This window comes from Prenolepis imparis, unplaced genomic scaffold (genome assembly GCF_030444845.1).
Source record: "Prenolepis imparis isolate NDT839.2.m4 unplaced genomic scaffold, iyPreImpa1.0 SCAF_14, whole genome shotgun sequence".
Classification (NCBI taxonomy): Eukaryota; Metazoa; Arthropoda; class Insecta; order Hymenoptera; family Formicidae; genus Prenolepis; species Prenolepis imparis.
In genome coordinates, this window is record NW_028141172.1 from 3,695,862 (window position 1) to 3,719,492 (window position 23,631).

Consider the following 23,631-nt stretch of genomic DNA (forward strand, 5'->3'; position numbering starts at 1 on the left):
AAACCTTCCCCCCAACCCCCTTCTCGCCAGCCTTCAGCAGCCCGTACGCTCTTCAACCCTCTCCCCCTCCGCCCCCCGCTTATATACGCCGTTGTTTCGCCCTTCTTCCGCCGGCGCACAATAATTATGGCAGTCGTGTGCATCGCGCTCGCCGTGTCACCTCACCCCCTACACCCTCTCCTCCTCTCTCGCTCTCTCTCTCTCTCAAGTTCCGGAACATAGGGGGCTGGCTCGTGGTCGGCGGAAGATAGGTGGTGGGTTTTAGTCCGGGAGAATATTAAAGTTTGCTCATTAACCGCTGATGCATTGCCCTGTCGGCTCACCCTTTCCATCCTTCTGCCCCCCTTCTCGTCCTCTACCCCCTTCTTTCCGCGTCCTGTCTTCTTCTCGCGTTCTCGTTACGACGATACGAAAAGTAGTCTCGTATTAACGCGGATAAAAAATGTACCGTTCGGTAAACAACCTCCTCTTCACCTGTCTCCTTCCTCTTTTTTCCGCTCTCATTATTAATCATCATCTCAGCTTCGAGATGTGCCCCTGCGCGAACACGAGTTTAGAGTGGGAGATCGTGATCTTGAGTAAGGGAGATTTATTGCGTACAAGAGAGAGTTGCGCGTGATTTAGGTACTTCTCTTCCTCCGAACTGTTTACGCTCTCTCGATCGATTAATGAGGCAAATCTGGTCAAAGATGCTTGAATAAATTAAATCACGCCCTTAAATTTCGACATTTAAATCCCCCTTGTTTTTCAATCTTAAACACCCTCTTATGAAAGAAGAATCTCAGAATCGCTTTCGGCCGCAAATAAGTTTGCTGGAAAATTAATTAAAATCACAATTCACGATTATTCGAAATCAAGATACATTTTTGCGATCGCATATTTTTTTTGCATGTACACAAACGCACATAAGCGAAACCTAAACGAGCATTCGATGAATCCCGCGGCGGGGGCTCAAACCCCGACGCTCATCGCTCTTCATCTTTCCCTTTGTCATCGAGACAGAAATGAAAGCCGTTGCTGTGGTAACCATTTTAACGTGTCTCCGAAACCACTAATAGCAATTTACCCAACGTGCATATCCAGGTAGTGCGTAATTAAGCTCTGTCTCTTCTCCCACGCCCCGTAGAGCCCCCCAACCCCTTTTCTACCCCCTTCCCTCCATCCTTCGCTTCCTCCTTTTCCCTCATCCCTTACGCAAGCGAGACGCGAGCAGGTTTTGCGGTTGCGAAACGCGCGCGCGCGAGGGGGCGGAGGGGGGCAGAGGGGGACGAGAGCATTAGCGGCATCATGGACCGTGCTCTCTCTCCCCGGAATGCCGTACCGTGTCGTTATAACGCTCTTCCTTCCTCGGAGGAACCACAATGCTTCCTGCGAATTTCCAAATCCATCTGGATTACGGCCTCGAGCAACACGCTTCATGGCGGAATTCATGAGTGAGTCGGCGGCTCATCGACAAAAGCGGTGCGGGATGGGAGTGGAGGATAGTGTGGGGGATATAATAGATATATAGAGGTACGATATTTTGCAAACGTGCGGAAGACACAATAATTGAATTACATATGTATATCCGACTGACAAAGCGGATCTGATTATTTGCTATCGAATTGTCTCGAGAGGGTTGGGCGTTCGATTGTTCTATATTCTTTGTGTGATAAATCGTTCAAGTTTCCCCTATATTTTGCCCTCTCCTCTTCAACGAAAATGTTGTATTATCGAATAACCGGAAATTGTGCTGTAAAACACATAATGTTCTCTCTCTCTCTCTCTCTCTCTCTTTTTCTCTCTTTTTTTAAGAGTATGCTTATTTAATATTATTCCAGTCCATTTGCTCATCCTCAGCCATGTAAAAAATTTCAAAAATTTAACAACCGTCGAGTATCTGTGAAGTTCATATCATGTGAGATTCAGATATTCCCAGAATCTAAATAACTAGAAATTAAATATCGTGGGTCTCATATTTAATTTCAAATATAAAAGAATAGTATGTATAATACATTTTTTTATTTCTACTGCTCGAAGGTAAAATACGTCTAGCTAAAGTCCGATCAAGTTTTTAAACGAATAATAATTTTTCGTTATACACTATTTTCAACGTCTATATATAATATAATGCTTTTACATCGCGAACTTCTCGTGCGAAGCCGATTGTTACTATTCTTGTTTCGGTAAATCCTGTTAACGAGTACACGGGTGTAATTACCACTTTGTTCATTCGTCGAAACCGAGTTGGAGAACGAGAAACGTGCCGCGAAATAACAGGAACTTTTAAAGGAACCACCAATCCGATGAAGCGCGCGGGGGGTCGAATGAGGGTTAAAAAGTTTCCGGCGAACCGCGGTAAATAACAACGTTTGGAGATCCACGCTAGTAATAGGGTCGAAAGTTTGTCCCGACCAATTATTTGGGCGATCTAAATAATGAACGTGGAAGCGCCATCATAAGTTGGGCAACGTCGTTGTTTGGTTTATCGCGAAATCTTCACAATTTTAATTCCTACATCGACAAAAGTGTCGTTCGAATTTAAGTGTCTTTTAGTACGTGAAAGAGGTATATATAATTTGAAATTTTAGAAAAAAGTTTGCTACAGTTTTTATTTCGCAATTTGTAAAAGTAGAATGACGTATAATTGATAAGGTATACTTTACTTTCAAATGGATATTTTATCGTAGCTTTTAGCAATTGTGAGCTCTAAACTTACGCACTCGATTGTTCTGTGTAAATTTCTTACGGATTAATTAAAAGTCTAAATGGAGTACAAACGTGGCGTTAAAATGCCTGGAAGAATTGATCGCGTATTTCGCGGAATACAGATTAGCATATATATTGTAGGAAACGCTTAAAACCGGGTTTTATGTAAACCGGAACTACAAGATTTTCTGCTTTCTTTCGCTGTTTATCGAGTCGTCTTTCTTCTCTCGTGCCACTCTGTTCCTCGCGTTCGTTATTCTATTATTTTTGTTTTTGCCATCTATCTATTATTCATACTGAGAGACAGAGAGAGAGAGAGGGAGAGGGAAGAGAAGAGGAAAGGGTGTCTAACCACCGATCTTACCTGTTGCAAGCTTTCAATTCTCAAAGAACATGACGACAGAGAACTTTGATCTATACTCTGAGCCATAAAGAAACATATGCACAACAAAATGTATCATTTATCATAAGGAATTAAACGTATCGGATTGTATTTTCACAACAAAAACATTTAGATGTGTGAGAAAGATCTCTCCATCACTTGAATTTAAATAAATAAAGTACTGAATTTATAAAAAACTAATTACAATGTTGAATTTCTAAGTTATTTATCTCGAAGTTCTATAAAGTTGATAAAATAAATCATCAGTCAATAAGAATTTATTGAAAACTAGATATTTCTTTCGATAGTTTTATTCTATCAAAAAAATAAAAATTTATATAGAATAACTACATTTTTGACATATTGAATAAAATACGCAAATATAAAAATTATTCAAGAATAAACCTTAATCTTTCTTCGGAATTTATTGTCTGACCAATAAATAAAAGGAAGATTTTTTTCGCATATTATATATCACACATATATAGAAATGGATGTAATCCATACTTTTGATGGGTAAAAAATTATGTATTGACAGAGTTAAATAAATAAAATATCAAATTTATGAAAAGGTAAAACTAATATTGATAAATTTATAAACAAATATAACAATATTAAATTTTTGAGTGTTTCATCGCGCGAATTTACTCAAAGCCGATAAAAAAAATAATCAGTCAGTCAGAGAATTTTTTGAAAGCTAGATATCTCTCGATAGTTCTGTCTATATAAAGATTTTTTTCACAGAATAACTATATTTTCGAAATTCTGAATAAAATAAAATACAAATATACAAATTACATAAGAATAATCCTTAACGTTCTTATTCGAAATTTATTGGCTGACGAATAAAAGAAGTGGTAGTTCTGTTCACACATTATGGATGTAATCCGAGGGGTGTCTCACTCATCAAAAATTTGTACATGTATTGCGAGTTACCGAGAATTTTAAGTAATTCCATGTAATGCGCCGTATAATTCTAATTAATAAAAAATGCGTGTAATTATGTTAATTCTTTTTTCAAAATAAAATACATAATTTAAATACTAGTACTGTTTTATTTAGTAAGAAAAATGTAACTAGAATGTTTATAAAAAGAAATGCTAAGAAAAATAAATTTATGAGATATTATTGTATATAAATCATATAATATCAATGTATTATGCAGAAAATTTAAAATTAATATTTTTTAAAATTAATATTGCAAATATTTAGTTGAAACACCTAAATTAAAATATTATATTATAATTAAATTATAACAAAAAGTTACGTGTTCTCAATTATAAATTTAAAAAACGTCTTGTTTTAAACTTTGTGATTAAACAATTCAGAAATTTTTAAAAATCAAGTTAAAAAACCATTTTTAATAAAAATTTCTTTTATATGTATAAATTTGAACACACACAAAATACAAATAAAATTAATTTAGATCTGAACAAATTAAATATCAAATATTAATGTGTGATTTCATATATAAATTATAATATTTAGTAAAATATATATTAAAAAAACACAACATTATTTTTACTTTTTAAGACGTTTTAATCTTGTCTGGATTGTAAATGCGAAGTAATTCCAGAAAAAATGTACATGTATTGCGACAGTGAGACACCCCTCGATGTAATCCGTATCATCATCCCCCTATCCAACTTTCCCACTTCCTCGATTAGATCGTACGTACATGACAGTCAAGCGAGTTGGTTAGTTTTGCATTTATGAATCTTGAGTTCTCTCTTTCTTGGGTGCTCAGAGGGGGATTAGAATACATGAACGTTGCCGCTACGGCGGCTTTAGCCATAGACCAAAGGGCATTAAGGGCAGCTTCGACGGCGCGTTACCGCGTATGTCTGCATTATGTGGAGTTTACCCGCGGATTACGACAGTAAAGTACGGCAGTGGCTGTAGTTTAGGGGTAGCTGGGGCGTGCAAAAGGGGTGCGAGGAGGGAAGGAGAGGCGAGATCGGGCAATGTTTGCGATTGCCGCATTCGCGGTTATTGGACGGTCGTACTGTTTAGTCCTCGACGATTATGCTAAATTATTGTTTACACCATTCGCTTCCCCCCCCCTCCCTCCCCCTTGCATTGTACTCATCTATTTGCCGTCGGCTATGCGAGCCGATAGCTGCAAATCTGTTACACTGCTGTTTTGGTTATATCCCGGAAGAAGAACCGGGATATATTAATTAATTTGCATACGCCGTACTCAATCGTTCCGTTAATTAATCTCTATCAAGGCGGTTTATACGACTTCAAATGGAGAAAGGAGAAGTGTAAAAAATATTTAAAAAATAAATAAATGTGTGGTTCAGCTGAGATGTTGTAAATTTCTTTATTTCTCGCGTGAAAAAGAGAAAGAGAGAGACTGACTGTTTCGTGTATCGATGCATTAATCATTGGCTTTCGGCAGCGCCGATTAAACCTCAAAGTCATTCCGAAAGATAGATATCGGCTCGCAGGATGCAGGAGTTCAGGTGAACAGAAGAGATAATCCCGCGGAGTTAGTGTCAGTCAAGCCTGAATTACGACGTGTGATGGTACGGACGGCTCTATTTGCTGTAAAATTATGATAAACTGCGCTTCGCTGCCCGATAATAATAAATACGTTGATCGATGGCCGCCGTTATTTCCGGAGAGCCGCGCTATTATTACATGACAGGACATTATCCGAAAATATTAAACCAATAAACATGCGTGCACGCACCAACTGTTGTATCTACCTCGCGAGAAATGAGATTTCGAAAGTTTTTACACGCAGTTTTACACTTTAATTGTGCGTCAATATGTCACTTTTTTGAGAAACATAGGAGAATAATTAGGAATTAAAAATAAAGAAAAATTTAAAAGATTTATAATTTTAAAACAAATATATAACAATTCTAGAATGTAAGAGATTGATTCGAATTTAAAGTTTAAAGAAATAGATTTAAGTCTAGAATTTAAAAAATAATTCAAGGCTCTTGATCAATTTCGTTAATCTTCTTTTTCGGCCTCACAGAAAATCACAGGCTTATCCGAAAAAATATTAGACCAATAAATGTACGAACTATTGTATCTAGCTCGCGAAAAATCAGATCAAAAGTTTTTATGTTGCATATTTTAATTAAGTGTCAATATAATATTTTTCAAGAAACATAGAAATTAATTAGAAACTAAAAAAATTAAAACACTTCTAATTTAAAAACACAGACCTAACAACTCTAGAATGTAAGAGATCGCATTAAGTTTAAAGTTAGAAAAAAACTAGATTCGAGATCTAAAATTAAAATCTAAAACAAAATTAAAATAAAAATTCATTTAAATTTTGTTAAGCTTCTTTTTTGGGGCTTTTTACGTATTTGTAAATGCGTTTTTTTTTTTAATTGGAAAAAACGCGGAGTAATCAGCGCGCGATTGACTGGACCATCTAATGGCTTCAGACATTATACGTCCGACACTAATTGCGAAGTGCGAAATATCGATTGCAGTTTACGCGGCTGTTATGGACAGGTAGTACTGGCATCGAAATCTATCGGATCATCCGTCGGAGTAGATTTACGGCATTTAATCACTCGAGTTTAATCGCGATTACCGCACAGTATTACGTCACACAGGATTACGCATCGAATTATACGGACGTGTCGTGAGTGTTTTTTAGTGTCAGTTCAACGTGGCATTTGACTGGCGTTAAAGCGAACACGGGGGAATGTAACGGCAAGAAAGACAGGGGGATTAAGTGACACGCTAATTTAAATTATGTTTTTATAAGAATGACAGAGAGAAATTTGTCAGCGCGGTGACAATTTTGACAGTTTGGACATCGTATTGCTGGATTATAAAAAATAAAATAAAACAAAATAAAAAAGCAACTGCTGCCGTGACTTTTTTCGCACCGCCATTTTAAAGGGGACCGAAATGAGTCGGTCAAATAAAAGGTCAAATAAAATGGACAATCGATAGAAAATAATGATCAATGCTTATCTCGGGTTCGACCGGTTAATAAGGCAGTTGAATTTTTCCCAATCGCCAACTCACACGCGTTGATTAAATATGGCGGCAACTCAATTTCCCTCATTTATTATCACTTTGTAATTAGCGATGCGCGGCAAACATTTTTGCCGGTAATTATCGCGAGAAGTTGCGGGGATATATTGAACTAATAAAAGCGCGTGTAAATTCGCGCGAGTTTTGCAATTTCGTCGCGTGTGTATGTATGATTAAATTCCTATCCCAACCAAACCTAAAACAGAAACCCGACATTTACGACATACACACGTATACGCATACACATTTCTCAGGTCTCTCCCTGTAGATCCGAGGACGTGGCAGATGGAGCAATCGTTTCGCTATTGTGTGTGCCAGGCAACTCCTCACCAATAATGGAAATGGAGAGGGCATTCGAGTAGAGATTGCGCTCGGTGGTAGATTGGTCTGACATCGTACAAAGCTCCGTAAAGAGACAACGCGGGACCTCTATACAGATTGCTATCCGCTTTTTTTTTCTCTCCCAGATCCCGGAGATCCCTTTCTTTTCAAAGGGAGACGTCTTGATCTTGCGAAGAAGGATGCTCTGCCCTTGACTGAGTCGAGTCTTTTGCAAGTACGATCCGAGAGATGTATAGGTTTTTGAATCATTGCATTCTATAAAATCGGCAAACATACAACTCCGATTCATTGGGGTCTTAGATTTTTCAGAACTTCGATTATATCCAGAAATTATTGTCTTTCATAAAAAATTGTAATTTCTACAGAGTATAAAAAGAGCGTTTCGTTCCTCAAGATTATAGATTTCGCGGCGAATATAAGCGAAATTTATTGTCTTACTTATTGAGATAAAAATCGATCGTACGTGATGGTAAATAACTTTATCGTTTCAAGAGGGAAAATACAATTTTGCGAAAATATTGCGGCGACGTTCGGTAAACTAACAACGTCGCAATCAGTTCTTCCCTTGTTGGACAAGACGTTTCTCTATCAGTTTGTTTGAAAGTGTTTTCTTTTCAGAAACCCACCGGGAGACATTTTCTTCCACGTGTCTCGAAAACGCAAGGTGTCTCGAAACGTCAAACTTTATACGAAATCTGGGAGCCCCTTCGCCCTCGTCAAGGAACCTGTTCAGGGATTATCGATATATCAAAAGTTTGAGAGCCTACAGATTCTCTAGTAGCTAAGTTACGTAATAATTGGAAAAGTAAAAAAGAGTAAAACATTAATTTTTTTAAACACACAATCCCACAATTTTTCAAAGCAGTTTTAAAGTAAATTTTAATTTTCAAGCTAACAATGTACATCACATCGAAAAAAAACAAACAAAATTTAATAAAACTATTGATGGTGTTGACGTATATTTTTTAAAAGTTTGTAAATTAAATAATTGACATGGACATCTTTTTTAAAAATTTTTGTAAATAAAATCAAAAGTGCTTGCACGAGTAATTGCCAAAGTATCGAGCGAAAGTAAATCATTCGCATCTTGAGAAGAATTTAATCACGTGATACTGAGGGGAGACAGGAATGCGAAAGCGCGGTAAATTTTACGGGAATCATTTTGCCAGCATTTCCTGCGACGACTGACGCAGATTTGCTTTTTTGTATATACATGCACGTACATCCGGCGTTTCAACGACCGATAAAACGCGGTCCAGGGGGCGGAAACGGGCTTTTAACGTTTATTTTGAATCACATTTGTGCCGAGCCGCTCATCGGCCGAAATGAGCATTTGAGTGATGATTTATAATCCGGGTCGACGCGCGGGCGAAATCACCGGCTCGTTTTCATTGCTCGTGCATTATTTTTTTTTTTTTTTTTTAAGCCGCGGAGAACCAACCGGCCGCGTTATTCGTTTGCGTTTTAATAGCGAAAGGGGCGAGGAAGGAGAGGGGATGACAGGCGACATTTGGCTGTTTCGTGGTTCACTTATACACGCTTAATCGCCCGTGGGTCTTGCTACAAAAATTCAATTGCATTCTTCTTCATTCGAAATTGAAATATGACAGTAAAACAATTAGTTTCTATTGTCCCCCCGAAAGAAAGACGGGTTCAAGAATTTGTAAAAATTATACTTTAAGATTATATATTATTCTCTTGAACGGAGAATAGTAGTTTTTTAGTTATAAGTTTTCAATGATTATCAGAAGAACCAGCTAGTTGGCTGATTTTTCAGTGAAATATCAGATGGCGGAGCAAAGTGTGAGTATATCACTGATTTTCAAATGTGACATTTTCACTGATTTAATTTAATCCTTCTGTTAATGAATCTAAAGTTAGGCGATATTTGGCTATTTCGTGGCTCACTTATACGCGCTTAATCGCCCGTGGGTCTGGCTACAAAAATTCAATTGCATTCTTCTTCATTCGAAATTGAAATATGACAGTAAAACAATTAGTTTCTATTGTCCCCCCGAAAGAAAGACGGGTTCAAGAATTTGTAAAAATTATACTTTAAGATTATATATTATTCTCTTGAACGGAGAATAGTAGTTTTTTAGTTATAAGTTTTCAATGATTATCAGAAGAACCAGCTAGTTGGCTGATTTTTCAGTGAAATATCAGATGGCGGAGCAAAGTGTGAGTATATCACTGATTTTCAAATGTGACATTTTCACTGATTTAATTTAATCCTTCTGTTAATGAATCTAAAGTTAGGCGATATTTGGCTGTTTCGTGGCTCACTTATACGCGCTTAATCGCCCGTGGGTCTGGCTACAAAAATTCAATTGCATTCTTCTTCATTCGAAATTGAAATATGACAGTAAAACAATTAGTTTCTATTGTCCCCCCGAAAGAAAGACGGGTTCAAGAATTTCTAAAAAGTTTTCAATGATTTTCAGAAGAACCAGCTAGTTGACTGATTTTTCAGTGAAATATCAGATGGCGGAGCAAAATGTGAGTATATCACTGATTTTCAAATGTGACATTTTCACTGATTCAGTTTAATCCTTCTGTTAATGAATCTAAAGTAACTTAAATGTTAAAAATGTAATAAATTTGATACAAAAATACAAATTCAAGATGGATACAGACTAATAAGAGCCAAGTGCAGAAATTAGGTTCAACAATCTTGTTATAAAATGCTTTTCTATTTAAATTCGAGTAGCTTGTATATTTTGACATCTGTGACATGAAAAACAGTACATTAAAAATGTTAAAAATATGTCAAACTTTTTTTTTACCTAAAATAAAATACAAAGAGTCTTTGTATTCTAGGAAATCTTCTGAAATATAATGGAAAGGAATATTTAATGTCCAGCTGCTGCTATAAAGAAATTGTCACAGTGTCGGAAACATAAAATTGGTATCCATACATTAATAAGAAGAAAAATTATTCATTCACAAAAGAATTAAGACTATTTGTAACAGATCAGATTGAAGTTAAAATAGAAAAGTAGAGAGAGCAAGAAGAGAGAGAGAGAGAGAGAGAGATATACAATCATATCTTTCTCTCTCTTCTTACTCTCTCTATTTTTTTATTTCAGTCTGATCTGTTATAAATAGTCTTAATCCTTTTGTGAATGAATAATTTTGAGAGGTATATAACCATAAATTAGGTAACGCTACTGCAAGTATAAGTCTCTTATACACGGAATCTTGCATGAGGATCTCTTACACATCGAGAGCTACATATCCATCCGAAAGGAAGCGACGTGTCGCAGTTGAGCGTTTCTACGAATTTGTCGACATCCGTCTCGCGACTTACCCCCTTTCTCCCCCATCTTTCCACCCCCGCGACTAACTACGAACTAAACTGCAAACTCCGAGACGTCACGTATTAGCCAATCGGATCGGTCGATGGTGTCAACCCGCGTCTCCAACACGGCGCACATGTATAATACAATGCGAGTAATTTTGCGAGGTGCGGGTTCAGAAACACACGGTCACGTACACATACAGGAATTACGTGAGACAAACTACGTTGCTCTGTGCGTGATCGCGCACAGGATGTGCCCGCGCATGTTGACGTCTATACGATACAGGGAATGTCCCGGCAAGGTGTTATGCCAGTAGCATGACGGAGAATTCCGAATCAATACGTTGGAATTCCGACAATCAACGTCGGAAACCGGGGCGTTAACGTAACGGGGATTTAAGGAGTACGGCCGTTACCTTACAAAGGATTATATGATTAGCGACTTCCAACTTCGGGATAACAGCTTTACCGTAACGCTGTTTAACTGTACAGAGAAAACGTTTCGCTAAACATCATTTCGTTAGTAAACTATCATTATCGTGTGTGTGTGAGTTGTTGAACAAAACTTTTATCCAGTGGATCAATATAATGTCGTCTCTCGTGTATTTCTATTTTGGGATACACCGAAAAAATAGTATATTCTCGAAGTAAGGGAATATATTATAAAATCCTTCCTAACACAGATATTCCTAAGTGTTTCTAGAATATCCTCTGAAACTAAGAATAATATATTCTCTGTTAGCAAATGGTATGTTCCTTTTATGCGGACTGTTCATTTAGCATTATATGGCCACATTGTTGAACATATATGATTATACAGCTAGAAATGATTTTAAGAAGTGAAATCATCCCTCATATATATAGAATGGCTTTTTGCTTTTTTCAAAAAGCACTTAAAATATAAAAAGCACTTAAAATATAAAAAAAATATTTTATATAAAAGTTTCATGGTAAAAACACCTCTATTTAACCAATTAATAAAATTAAAAAAAAATTATTTTCATTAATACCTACTTGCTAATAATGTTTATTAATGTAAAAATAAATACTATTTGGTCAAATTTTTATAAATTAGGAATATCCTATATCAGTCCTTAAATTTCACTCTTAGACGCCTTTTTTTAAAACAGGGTATTCTAAAAAACTAAGTGGACAATTCTCAAACATAATCCTTAAATTCTTTCGCTTTAAATTAACACGTTAATAATCATTTTAAATTATCCTACGCAAAAAAAACTCAAAGAGAGCTCACCCTATACGACACTTGTTAGTCTTGCGTGGGTATAGAAAAAAATGTCCCGAGTAAATTTCCGATAAAAATCTTCACCACGTGCTCCATCAGCGGAGCGTGTGTGTCCTCCCCGCATATAGAATGCCTAGTCTGCCTGTTTCCGAACACACGCCACGTGCGTGTCGATACACATTGTGTCCCGGGGATGAAGGGGGAGGGAGGGAGAGGGTTAAGCCACGTGTGGAAGGGAGGTCTACCGCGAAACTACGAAGTTATTGGCGACATATGCGAAAGTTCGTTTAACCCCTTCGTCCTTTCGATGAATATGCAAGAGCCCGCGCCGAAACGAGCCGACGATGTTCGCCGATGCTCCGAGCGGACGTGAAATACGCTTCGAACGATGCATCGCCGGATACAAGGGCAAAAGGGGGGGGGAATCGATATTCCAGGTCTCTCTTTTGCGTGCGAATCGGGGTCTAGTTCGGGGGGGAGGCATGTGATATACGCCAAATACACGTTACCGCGAAACGATCGTACTTTATTGACCTCGGTCAGTGTTTACTCGCTGCAAGAAATGCCCCGCAACAAATATATACGTATCGATCTTCTTACGATTGGTGCTGGCTCTCCTATAGTTGCTGTTTCGCTGTTAATCACTTAAGTTACGTAATTAATGCTGATTTAATACTGGATCTTATTGTTTTTGATATTAAATTGGATATAAGGTTGACATAGACTAGCAAACCTCTTCAATTCTTTTACAGTGGTAAAACTTTCTAAAAATTAAGATAAAAGAAATTCTGAAGAATATATTCTCGCTGTTAGCTGCTCTGATCGTGTGTATGCGTTTAAAAAAGAATGAAGAGAAACTATCTAGTTTGAAATTCAGTTGAAAGATAGTCAAAGACACTGAGTCTCTGATAATCCCCCAAGTATTATTTCCATTCTGGGGAAAGCGTAATCTTGTTTCCTCATGAAAGAATGTTCCGCGTGGCAGACACGTTCCATTTTCTTTGGTCTCCGAAGAGATCGCAACGTGGCTCTCGAGCGAGGACGAGGCCTCTTGGAGAATTTTTACTGCTCAAAATATATTTCTCACACCTTCATCGATATTCCATTCGCGGCCTCGAGGGGGTCACGTGCACGCACACATACACATGCACACGCATACGCGAGCGTAAATATACGAGAACTGGCTCGATACGCGATGGCGTCGCTGTATAATAACTATATTTTGAGGCGTTCCCTTGTGCGCAGGACCAACTTGTCCAATAATGCCGAGTTTTCCTGAATAATCCTAAACAAGCTCTCTTTTTTACGGAAATAACCTGCCCTGATTCCCCCGTAAACTTTGAAAGATTTATATGGCTGGAAATATGAATATAATTATATATATTATATTATATATAATATTTTAAGATTTCTCGGATTTTTGCAATTTTAAAGAACTCTTTGGAGCTTTAAAGTTTTATGTTTGTGCAATTTTTATATTATTCGAGATTAAAAAATTGTAGAATGTTCATAAATTTTACGTTTTCGACAATTTAATAATTCAATTCTCAAAAATAATGGTCATTCAAATAGCGCATTGTATTCTGAAAATCAAAATGTTGCATCCTAATTTTTAAATTTAAAGAAGATTATGGAAATTTATTACTGAAATAGTTAAAAATTTCACAAGCTTCTAAGACGAAATTTTACGGAATATTGAATGTCGACAACTCCAAAGCACAAAGACTTCAAAGTTCTCGAGCATCAAAACTTAATCCAAAACTCAATAAGATCTCAATAACTAAACGCTAATTTACAGCATTTGGAGCATAAGTTTGCAAAGCTTTGCAGTGTATCGGTTTTCTCTAATTTATTTATCGATCCTCCTGTTGCAATAAACAGCTCAGGAATGCGAAACACGTTTATTTTGCAATAACAAATGGTCAATAAAAATAGAATTTCGGCAAACAAACGCGCTATTGATCGCAAACTCTGGGGAATTTATGTTTGTGCTTATGAATATTTCATGTCTATTTTTTAAATATTTTACCGGTGTGGCTTTTTCATGGTATCACTAATAGGCACCATATACGCGCGTATATATACGCGCGTGTTTGTCAAGGTGAAATATTTGTAGATTCTGATATTGCGTAAAAAGGTAATACTAAAATCGTCATAAACGGCAACAAAATATTTTGAACGCGCTGGAATATTTTTTCCATATTTTTTTTTTACACGAACGCTTCGTCCAATTTTTCCTCCATTTTCAATTAAGAAATATATATCATATATCGTATAATTAGTAATATAATATTCCCCATTAATTACCCTGTATCTATATATCTATCTCTTTCTCTCTCTCTCTCTCTCCAAAGTATTAAATTAAATATACTAACATTTAATGATCTTCAAGACATTTATGATGCTTAGCTACGTAGGAGCTTATTAAATACAAGGAGCTTATTAAATTCAAGATGAGGAGTATATAAAAAACCTTAATAAATACGTTGTAGCGTATAATATTATAAATGTATCTGCACAACGTCTGCATAGCAAACTTACTCTCTCTTCATTCCGTATTCCGCTATCATTTCGAAGATATTAGTCACGTTTCGCGTGAAATAATAATTTCAATTTTTGCTACTTGTCCGCTGGTTTTACGTAACTAGGATTCAAGAAAGAGTAAAAAGCTCCGATTAGTGTGCGCGAAAATATTTTAACTCTAATCTACCGAAGGACGTCGCTTTCCACATCCCTATATGATCGCCTCTTACGCGTCCCCTCTCTCTCTTTTCACATCTCTCTCTCTCTCTGCCAGGCGCAGCTTTCTGCGCGGCTCATGAATATGGAAAATTAGACGCTTTTCGATGCTCTTTTTTCCACCGCAAATTGATTCCGCAAGTGGTGCGTGCAGAGTGCGACGGCCAAACCGAAAGAAAAAAGGTGGATTTCGAAAAAAATGCAATTCGCACAAGTGGAAATTAAAATTCGCTTTCGGGACGAGTATAAGTGTTACAAAAGGAAAAAAAGAACCGCCGCGTTTCGTGCCCCGAACAAAGTTGCGCATATATATTCGCGATATCCGTTATTAAAAATCTTCGAATTTTCGTGTTCTCCCTTATATATCTATTAATCTAAGAGTCTCCTCTCCCCATCATCGATATCGGGAATTGATTGAATTTCGTATAACCTACTTACCCGGTTTTCACAAAGTTCGCGAAATACTGCATGATACTTTCCGAGAGTGCCACTTCCAGTCTCGTGTAGTTTTTCGGAAAATGGCCAAATCCTTCTACCCACAACGGCGCCCCGAAGACGAATGGAAGTTCTTCGCCGTGCACCGAGCCCATCTTCTGTAAACAGAGCAAAGGGAATAAGATTAAGTATTTTCTTTTCGTTCTTTGTAACGTAATAATTAAAAAGAGCTATAAAAATGATCAGTTTTCGATGTAAAAAATTTTTTATTTTGTAGAAAAATTTTTTTGAAGAAAAATTTGATCATTGAAAATTGTGGAATGATAAGGATAGATGGAGAAGCTTAATGTTAATTGCGGAGGGGAAGGCGCGCCAAACCGTATGTGTTGAAATTAATCGCGATAGATTACGCAGCCGATAGATAAAAATGGATGACGTTTTTCACCTGGTCCGCTTTAATTGCGCGGGGAGCCGACTATAAATCAGAAATACCGCTTAATATCAACCAGGGATTTAGAGACGACGGTCGTCGTCGTCGTCGTCGTCGTCAGCGCGAGCTTATCCGCAAGCTCGATCATCGCGGACACGTCAGATGCGATTCAATTTCTCCGGCGAATTACGTTCTAACTGAAACGTTCTAGCTGACGTTTGACCCTCGGTTCAAAAGACGGATAAAGTATTTGTAGATGAACACGTAATCTATAGGTCTTTCAGTTATTAGCTCTACTCTCATTGAAAGGTTACCCAAAGCTACTTTAAATGTGTCCTTTGTTAAACGAGCCTTTGTATTCGGAAACCCTTTAAAATAAGGGAAAAGAATGTTCGATGCCCAGCAGCTGTTGTAAAAAAAGTTATCACAGTGCAATGTGTCAAGAACATGTAATTGGCACTCAAGTACCTATATATTGATGAAAAGGTGAAAAGGGTTAAGATAAATTTTAATATCCTCCGAGGGGTGTCTCATTGTCGCAATACATGTACATTTTTTCTGGAATTACGCATTACTTCGCATTGATTTACAAGCATAAAACAATAATAACCCAGACAAAATTGAAACATCTTAAAAAGTAAAAATGATGTGTGTTATGACGTTTTTTTAAATATATATTTTACTAAATATTATAATTTGTGAAATCATTAATATTTGATATTTAATTTGTTCAGATCTAATCTAATTTTGTTTGTATTTTATGTGTGTTCAAGTTTATATAAAACAAATTTTTATTAAAAATTGTTTTCTAAATTGATTTTTAAAAATTTCTGAATTTTTTAATCACGAAATGAAACAAGACATTTTTGTAAACTTATAATTGGGAACACGTAACTTTTTGTTATATTTTTATTATAATATAATATTTTAATTCAGGTGTTCCAATTAAATATTTGCAATATTAATTTTTAAAAAAGTATTAAATTTTAATTTTTTGCATAATACATTGGTACTATATATGATTTACAATAATATCTCACAAATTAATTTTTCTTACCATTTCTTTTTATAATTAAATTTTAATTTCTAATTACATTTTTCTTACTAAATTAAACAGTACTAATATTTAAATATTGTATTTTATTAAAAAAAAAAAAATTAACATAATTACACGCATTCCGTCGCATTACTTAGAATTAAACGGCGCATTACATGGAATTCTCGGTAATTCGCAATGCATGCACAAATTTTTGATGAGTGAGACACCCCTCGGTATCCTCTTTAGATCCTACTATCTTCTCGGAGAGTCATATAGATATGGAAATAACACAACACACGCGCGATACAAATCGTCGTGTTCGAAATCTGAGATTACAGGATATCCTGCCAGTTATTATAGACTCGTGGATTTTGGATTCTACGAATCGTAGGTATACCGAAGACTCTCCGGAATCGATCTGAGGCACAAGTCCGCTGTACCGAGGAAGCTATCTGTTCCAGCAAGCACACTGAAATGGAATCGGTGATTCTAAGGCGATTACGTACGTACACGTCCGTGCCGAATGGCGCACGAAAGGGCATTTGCCAAGTAGACGAGCTTAGTTCCGAATCGGTACTGGTTAAGATGCTGCCTGCTCTATCAATAGCGTAGGGCGAGAGAGAGAGAGAGAGAGAGAGAGCGAGAGCGGAAACGATAGCAGATAGATAGAGCGAAAGAAAGGAAACAGTGTTTATTTCTTACAGGCAAGATGCATTTTTGGCAGGGAATACGGTCTGTATATGACACCTCATATGTGAATCATATATAAAAGTAAGATATAAAAATGATATATAAAAGTAATAAATATAATATAAAATAAAGACTATAATATATAAAGAAAATAGAGAACAATATATAAAGTAGTGAAATAATAAATAAAATAACAATAGAAATATATAAAGAAATATTAAAAAAATAAAACAAAAAGGAGCGAGATAAAAATTAATAAGATAATGTATAAGAATAATAAATATAAAATAATATAAAAAAATAGAAAGGGCAATATAAAGTAGTGAAATAATAAATAAAATAACAATAGGAATATATAAAGGAATATTAAAAAAATAAAACAAAAAGGAGCGAGATAAAAATTAATAAGATAATGTATAAGAATAATAAATATAAAATAATATAAAAAAATAGAAAGGGCAATATAAAGTAGTGAGATAATAAATAAAATAACAAATAGGAATGTATGTATTATTAATAAAGATAAAAAGGAAAGAGAGAAAGAGAGAATTGAGAAGAGGAGGGATGAAATATGAAACACAGAAGTCGAAATCCAAAATGTCCGTGTTGCGTATACATCACTGTCGGAACGAATCCGGAGCTTTATCGAAGTTGTTTCGCCAACTAGATTCCGTCATTGTCGAGAGCGTCGGCTAACCGGCAATATACGACTGCTACCGATATCATTAATTTCATTAAGGTGCATCCCGGAAAGCTCCTGGTGCGATTCGCCGGCGGGTGATTGATGCGCCGCGATCCGAGAACGGAATTCGATCGTCTTTATCCTGATCAATTTGTGATCTCCCTATATAAGTCGCGACTCTTCCCTTTCAGTTATATAAGAATATATAGAGAGGTTGATCAGCGAGAGCGTCTGAGATCGGAATATTCGAGCGATTGGATGACGATCGATGAGTCGTGTGTGAGACTCTGATTATCCGACGATCATTTGTTGAGCTCCGAGGAATAAACGGCCCGATCTTTCCCTCTTTTGAGAATGGATTTTCAGCGATTTGTCCGGCGTTCCTTTCGCTCGGCGTGGCATAATAAATCGACGTCGATGACCTCTCTCTTTCGCCCCTCGCGCTTGCGAAAAGCCCGAAAATTGGCGCGGGTGTGAAATTAAAAGGAAAAAAGAGGAAGGAGGGAAAAGCGACGACGGGGAGAAAGAGAGAATGGCGCGCGTTCACGTCGCGCTTTCAACCCTTTTTGGCACCGGGTCTCGCGACCGCCCCGTAACTTTTAGTTTTTATTCTGCAGTTCTTTTTTCGTTCCAATTTCACTCCCCTTTTCGGCCCCCGGAGGTGCCTGGTCCGAATGCGCGCGCGCTCGGCTGCCATAAAGTCGACTTCCGGCGTGTCTGGCATCGACAATCGCAGTCGCGAGTGCAACGGCCGGACAATTTCACGGTTTAACGCCACAAATGGAAGACAAGTCGTTCTATGGGCGAATCGTCGTCGACGACGAAATTCGTTCTGACCGCTTTTGTCTTGATTATCCCGCCGAAAATCGGATTATCTATATGTATATGTTCCTAAAACCTCGCCAAGATTGAAGAATATCTACCCAGATAACAACAGTAATTATTATAATGTCATTTTGACGTCAAAATGACTACTACTTTTGCTACCTGGATATATATTCTTAATCTCGCGAAGATTGAAGAATATCGAGGGGTGTCTCACTCATCAAAAATTTGTACATGTATTGTAAATTACCGAGAATTCTAAGTAATTCCATGTAATGCGCCGTATAATTCTAAGTAATGCGACGGAATGGGTGTAATTATGTTAATTCTTTTTTTAAAATAAAATACAATATTTAAATATTAGTACTATTTAATTTAGTAAGAAAAATGTAATTAAAATAATTATAAAAAGAAATGTTAAGAAAAATAAATTTATGTTTAATGTATTATGCAAAAAATTTTTAATTAATATTGCAAATATTTAATTGGAACATCCAAATTAAAATATTATATTATAATAAAGATATAACAAAAGTTACGTGTTCCCAATCATAAGTTAAAAAAAATGCCTTGTTTCACTTCGTGATTAAAAAATTCAGAAATTTTTAAAAATCAATTTAATAAACCATTTTTAATAAAAATTTGTTTTATATAAATTTGAACACATAAAATACAAACAAAATTAGATTAGATCTGAACAAATTAAATATCAAATATTAATGATTTCATAAATTACAATATTTAGTAAAATATATATTAAAAAAACGTCATAACAACATCATTTTTACTTTTTAAGACGTTTCAATCTTGTCTGGGTTATTATTGTTTTATCCTTGTAAAATTGTAAATCAATGCAAAGTAATGCGTAATTCCAGAAAAAATGTACATATATTGCGACAGTGAGACACTATATATTTCTAACTTTGCAAAGATTGAAGAATATCTATTCAGGTAGCAACAATAATTATTATGACATCAAAATGACGTCAAAATGATTACTTTTGCTACCTGGATTCCTAACTCCAAGATTGAAGAATATCTACATATTTCTAACTTTGCGAGGATTGGAAAATATCTATATATTCCTAACTTTGCGAAGATTGAAGAATCGCTATCAACTGGCTCAAACTATCGATGAAAATAAAATTTCTTCTTAAAATAATTCGTTATCGAGAGATGATCTTTTCAACGACTTAAAAAAATTATAGTGTGTATCTAAAGTTTAAAAATAAACTTGAACATTTTTTCTTGTGACTTTAAATGCTATTGTAAGAGACTGTTCTTCCTGATAAAAACAATATCTCGCTATATAAATTTAGCTCAAGCATCGACGATTTTATTAGCCGTATTTTTTTACGATTTTGCTCAGTAGTATTCTCAGTATATCTCAAACATAGTTAGCTTTATTGTTCTTTATTGCCGCGCGCATCTTCCTCTTCGGGGTATTTGTGCTCGCGGAAAATAAACGCGACTTCATCTGCGCACGATCATTTTTGATACGACTATTGTTCTCTGCGGGAAAATTTTCAACAGTTGTTCTGAATAATCTGCGAGCATGGAAAAAACGCATGTAAAAGAATCTATAAAGAACCGGTCGATTGAATGAGAGAAAAACAAATGATCGAAATTGTTTTGTCTCTTGTAAAAGAATACGAATCAAAAGCATTCGGCTGGAATTTAATCTCTGAAATGAAATTCTTGAATTTTTTCAGAATTATCAATCGATGGAAAAGATCGTATTTAAATAAATACCGAATGTAAGATATAAAAGAGACTACCCATTTTTTTGACGAGTCTTAACTCTTATTAATCGTAAATATTGCAAAAGAAAAACATAAGATATATAATGAGTGAGACGTGAATTAAAATTATATTACTTGTCTTAAAAAGTTTTGTTTAAAAAAAAAATATTGAAATACATTTTTATTATAAATTATTTTTTATATGTAGACATATATTTCTTGCATTTCTCGAAAGACAGTAATTTTACAACATCTTTTTTAAAACAATTTTATTATTTATAATATAAAAAATGTAAAAAAAATTCTAATAAAAACTTTAAAAAATTCAATTTTAAATTACAAAATAAAAAAAATATTATTTATAATATGAAAAACATAAAGAAGTTCTGATAAAAAATTAAGAAGAATTCGATCTTAAATTACGAAATAATAAAAAAAATCCTATTATTCATAATATAAAGAACGTAAGAAAATTCCGATAAAAACTTAAAAAATTTCGATCTTTTAAATCATGAAATAAAAAGGTAAGCGTACAGGGGATGGCGGAGAAGAACTACATTATTGCAGTTACACTTTAGAGGCCGCGGAAAGTTTTTTCGAACGTGCGCTTTGCAGTTTCCGATGTTGCACACATACACACATACACACATATACGAATACAAAGAACTATCGTCTCGCACTCAATGCTGTCTCCTGACTTTTAAGATATTATTCCTTCTCTCCAGTCTTTCACGGAGGGAGAGGAGGAGCTGCAGGCATTGTTGATGCAGGGGTGAGCTTTGAGTTCTGCTGATCCGTTACTGTTAGAACTCGGCAGCTGAAATGTAACCGGGAAAAACGGAGGAAAAACAATTCCGCGAGAGAAGGGCCGAGCGCGACAAAGGGAAATGGGCGTGTGAGATCGGTTAAATGTCGAACGAGACGAAATGCCGGGGCGCATTCTGTGCTTCTCTGTTATTAAAACTTGGCGTTTCCGCTCGTATGTAACGTTAACGACTCTTCGAAAGCGCGACTTTTTTCTCCTCGTTCTTACGATTTATCGAGCAGGATGTGGGGATTTCGCGATCGTATATAAATCTCATACAAACGCGAGACATTATAATACTATATCTTTATATAAGTTATATGTATTTTTTTAATAAAAATATATATTTCTAAAAATATATATATATATATTTAATATATTTAATATATATTTATATATTTAATATGCAAGGTGATTCTGAATAAGTGCAAAAAATTTTAGGAGATGATTCTTTATCAAAAATTAAAGAGGATCTTTTATATAAATATATACTCCTATATCTCTCCTTGAGAAGTTACATTTCTCCAAAAGGGAGGTAAAAACTAGGTTTTTATTTTTTTTCTCAAATTTTGGACAAGTTAGAAAAAAGGATAATTGGCGGACATTTTCTACTAGTAAAAAAGGATATTTAATATTAATATTCTTTTAATATAACAATACGAGAGAATTAAAATAATTTTTAATGATATATTGTGGAGATGAAATTAGCAACCTCTATTGAGTTTTTTATTAGAACTTTTTAACGAGTCGGAATGGATCGTCTAAAAATATGCATTAGAATGCTTGAGTTCTTTAGAAACTTTTTTATTCTTTTCGTAAAATCAATAGTTTGCAAGAAAAAAATTAAAATATATTATCATGCACAGGTGCTAAATGGCATAGATTTCGAGTTACGAAAAGTTGAATTTTAAATAAAAAAAGCAAGCGAAACAAAATTATAGTAAATGTTAAAAAATATAAAACAAAATTTAAGAAAAAAATAAAAACCTAATTTTCACCTCCCTCTTCGAAGTGTAATTTCTCAGAGAGAAACATAAGAGTATATGTTTATATGAAAGACCTCCCTTAATTTTCGACAAAGAATCATCTCTTAAAATTTGTCGCACTTATTTAGAGTTATCTTAAATTTTTAATATATTCTTTTTAATACATTTATGTTTATTTTATTTTATGTATTTCGTTTCTTTCACGAATTAAAAAATTTTTCTTTTCTGTCTCGTCTGTTCCGTTGGTTCTCTTATTACTTACTAGAAAGGTTAAGACACGCGAGAGATTCCATTTTATCGTCGCTCAAACGTTCGTCCAGCATCACCATTGCGCGAAACATCTTTCCGCTTCTTCGCGTTACGCGTGCAGGATCGCAGGTCGGGTAAAAGTGTCATTCGCTATATAATCCGGCGAGTTCTCGTAGACGCGCAAGAAACGCGCCGTTAATGCCTGGCTCCGGAGAAGAGCAGCTCCCGGGCGCGCACACATTACGCCGCTTTTGTAACAACGTCGGTCTTAACAGCTACGAAACGACGTCAACGACGATGAGAGACTGTGTGTCTCTCTCGCTGAATGACTTTGCACGTCTCTCCTCGCCGCCTCTTAACCAACGTGTCGTTTGACGATTAGGTTACGGCGACTAACGAATTCATGACCTTTCTAATGCGCTTTCCACAAGTTCCTGATTCTGCGTGAATATTTCACGATAAAGCTATCTCGGATCTTATCTAAATATTCTCATCTCTGAGTATGAAGCGCATTCGTTCTTTTTAAGGTAATTTTATTTTATTTCTCCTTTTGCTTCTTCTTTTATTATTTTATACATGTGATTTTATTATGTGTAATTCATGTGCGCGAGAAATCCAACGAAAAAGTTCGTGATCTTTAATGAAAGTTGAAATTTTTTATTTTTATAAGTAAAGGTTTTGAGAAAATTAATGAAAAGATGAAAAAGCGAAATAAGAGTGGTTGGTGGGAAATATAAATATTTATATAAAAAAATATATTATATTTATTATTTAAATTTTTATTAAAATAAAATTTTAAATAAATTAGAATTAAGGATGAAAGAAATATAGAAAAAATAATTTAAAAAATATAAAAATATAGATATTTAGGCAATTTGGTTAAAATAAAATTTAATTTTTTAATTTTTTAAATTAAAAATTATCATATATAATTAAATAATTAATAATAATAAATTTCTATATTATATATATATATATATAAATTATTTAATAATATGTACCCGCTCAATTATGGCAGTGCACAATTAATCTGAAT

At 35.2% G+C, this 23,631-nt stretch overlaps 1 protein-coding gene across 2 annotated transcripts in view; it reads right to left on the reverse strand.

Annotated features, from left to right (window-relative positions):
- Nlg-4 (neuroligin 4) overlaps positions 1 to 23,631 on the reverse strand; it is a 271,493-nt gene that overhangs the window by 52,181 nt on the left and 195,681 nt on the right. For both annotated transcript variants that reach the window (XM_083054024.1, XM_083054023.1), the window contains exon 9: positions 15,151 to 15,305. In XM_083054024.1, coding sequence (XP_082910150.1) covers positions 15,151 to 15,305 — 155 coding nt within the window. The remainder of the gene's footprint in view (positions 1 to 15,150; positions 15,306 to 23,631) is intronic.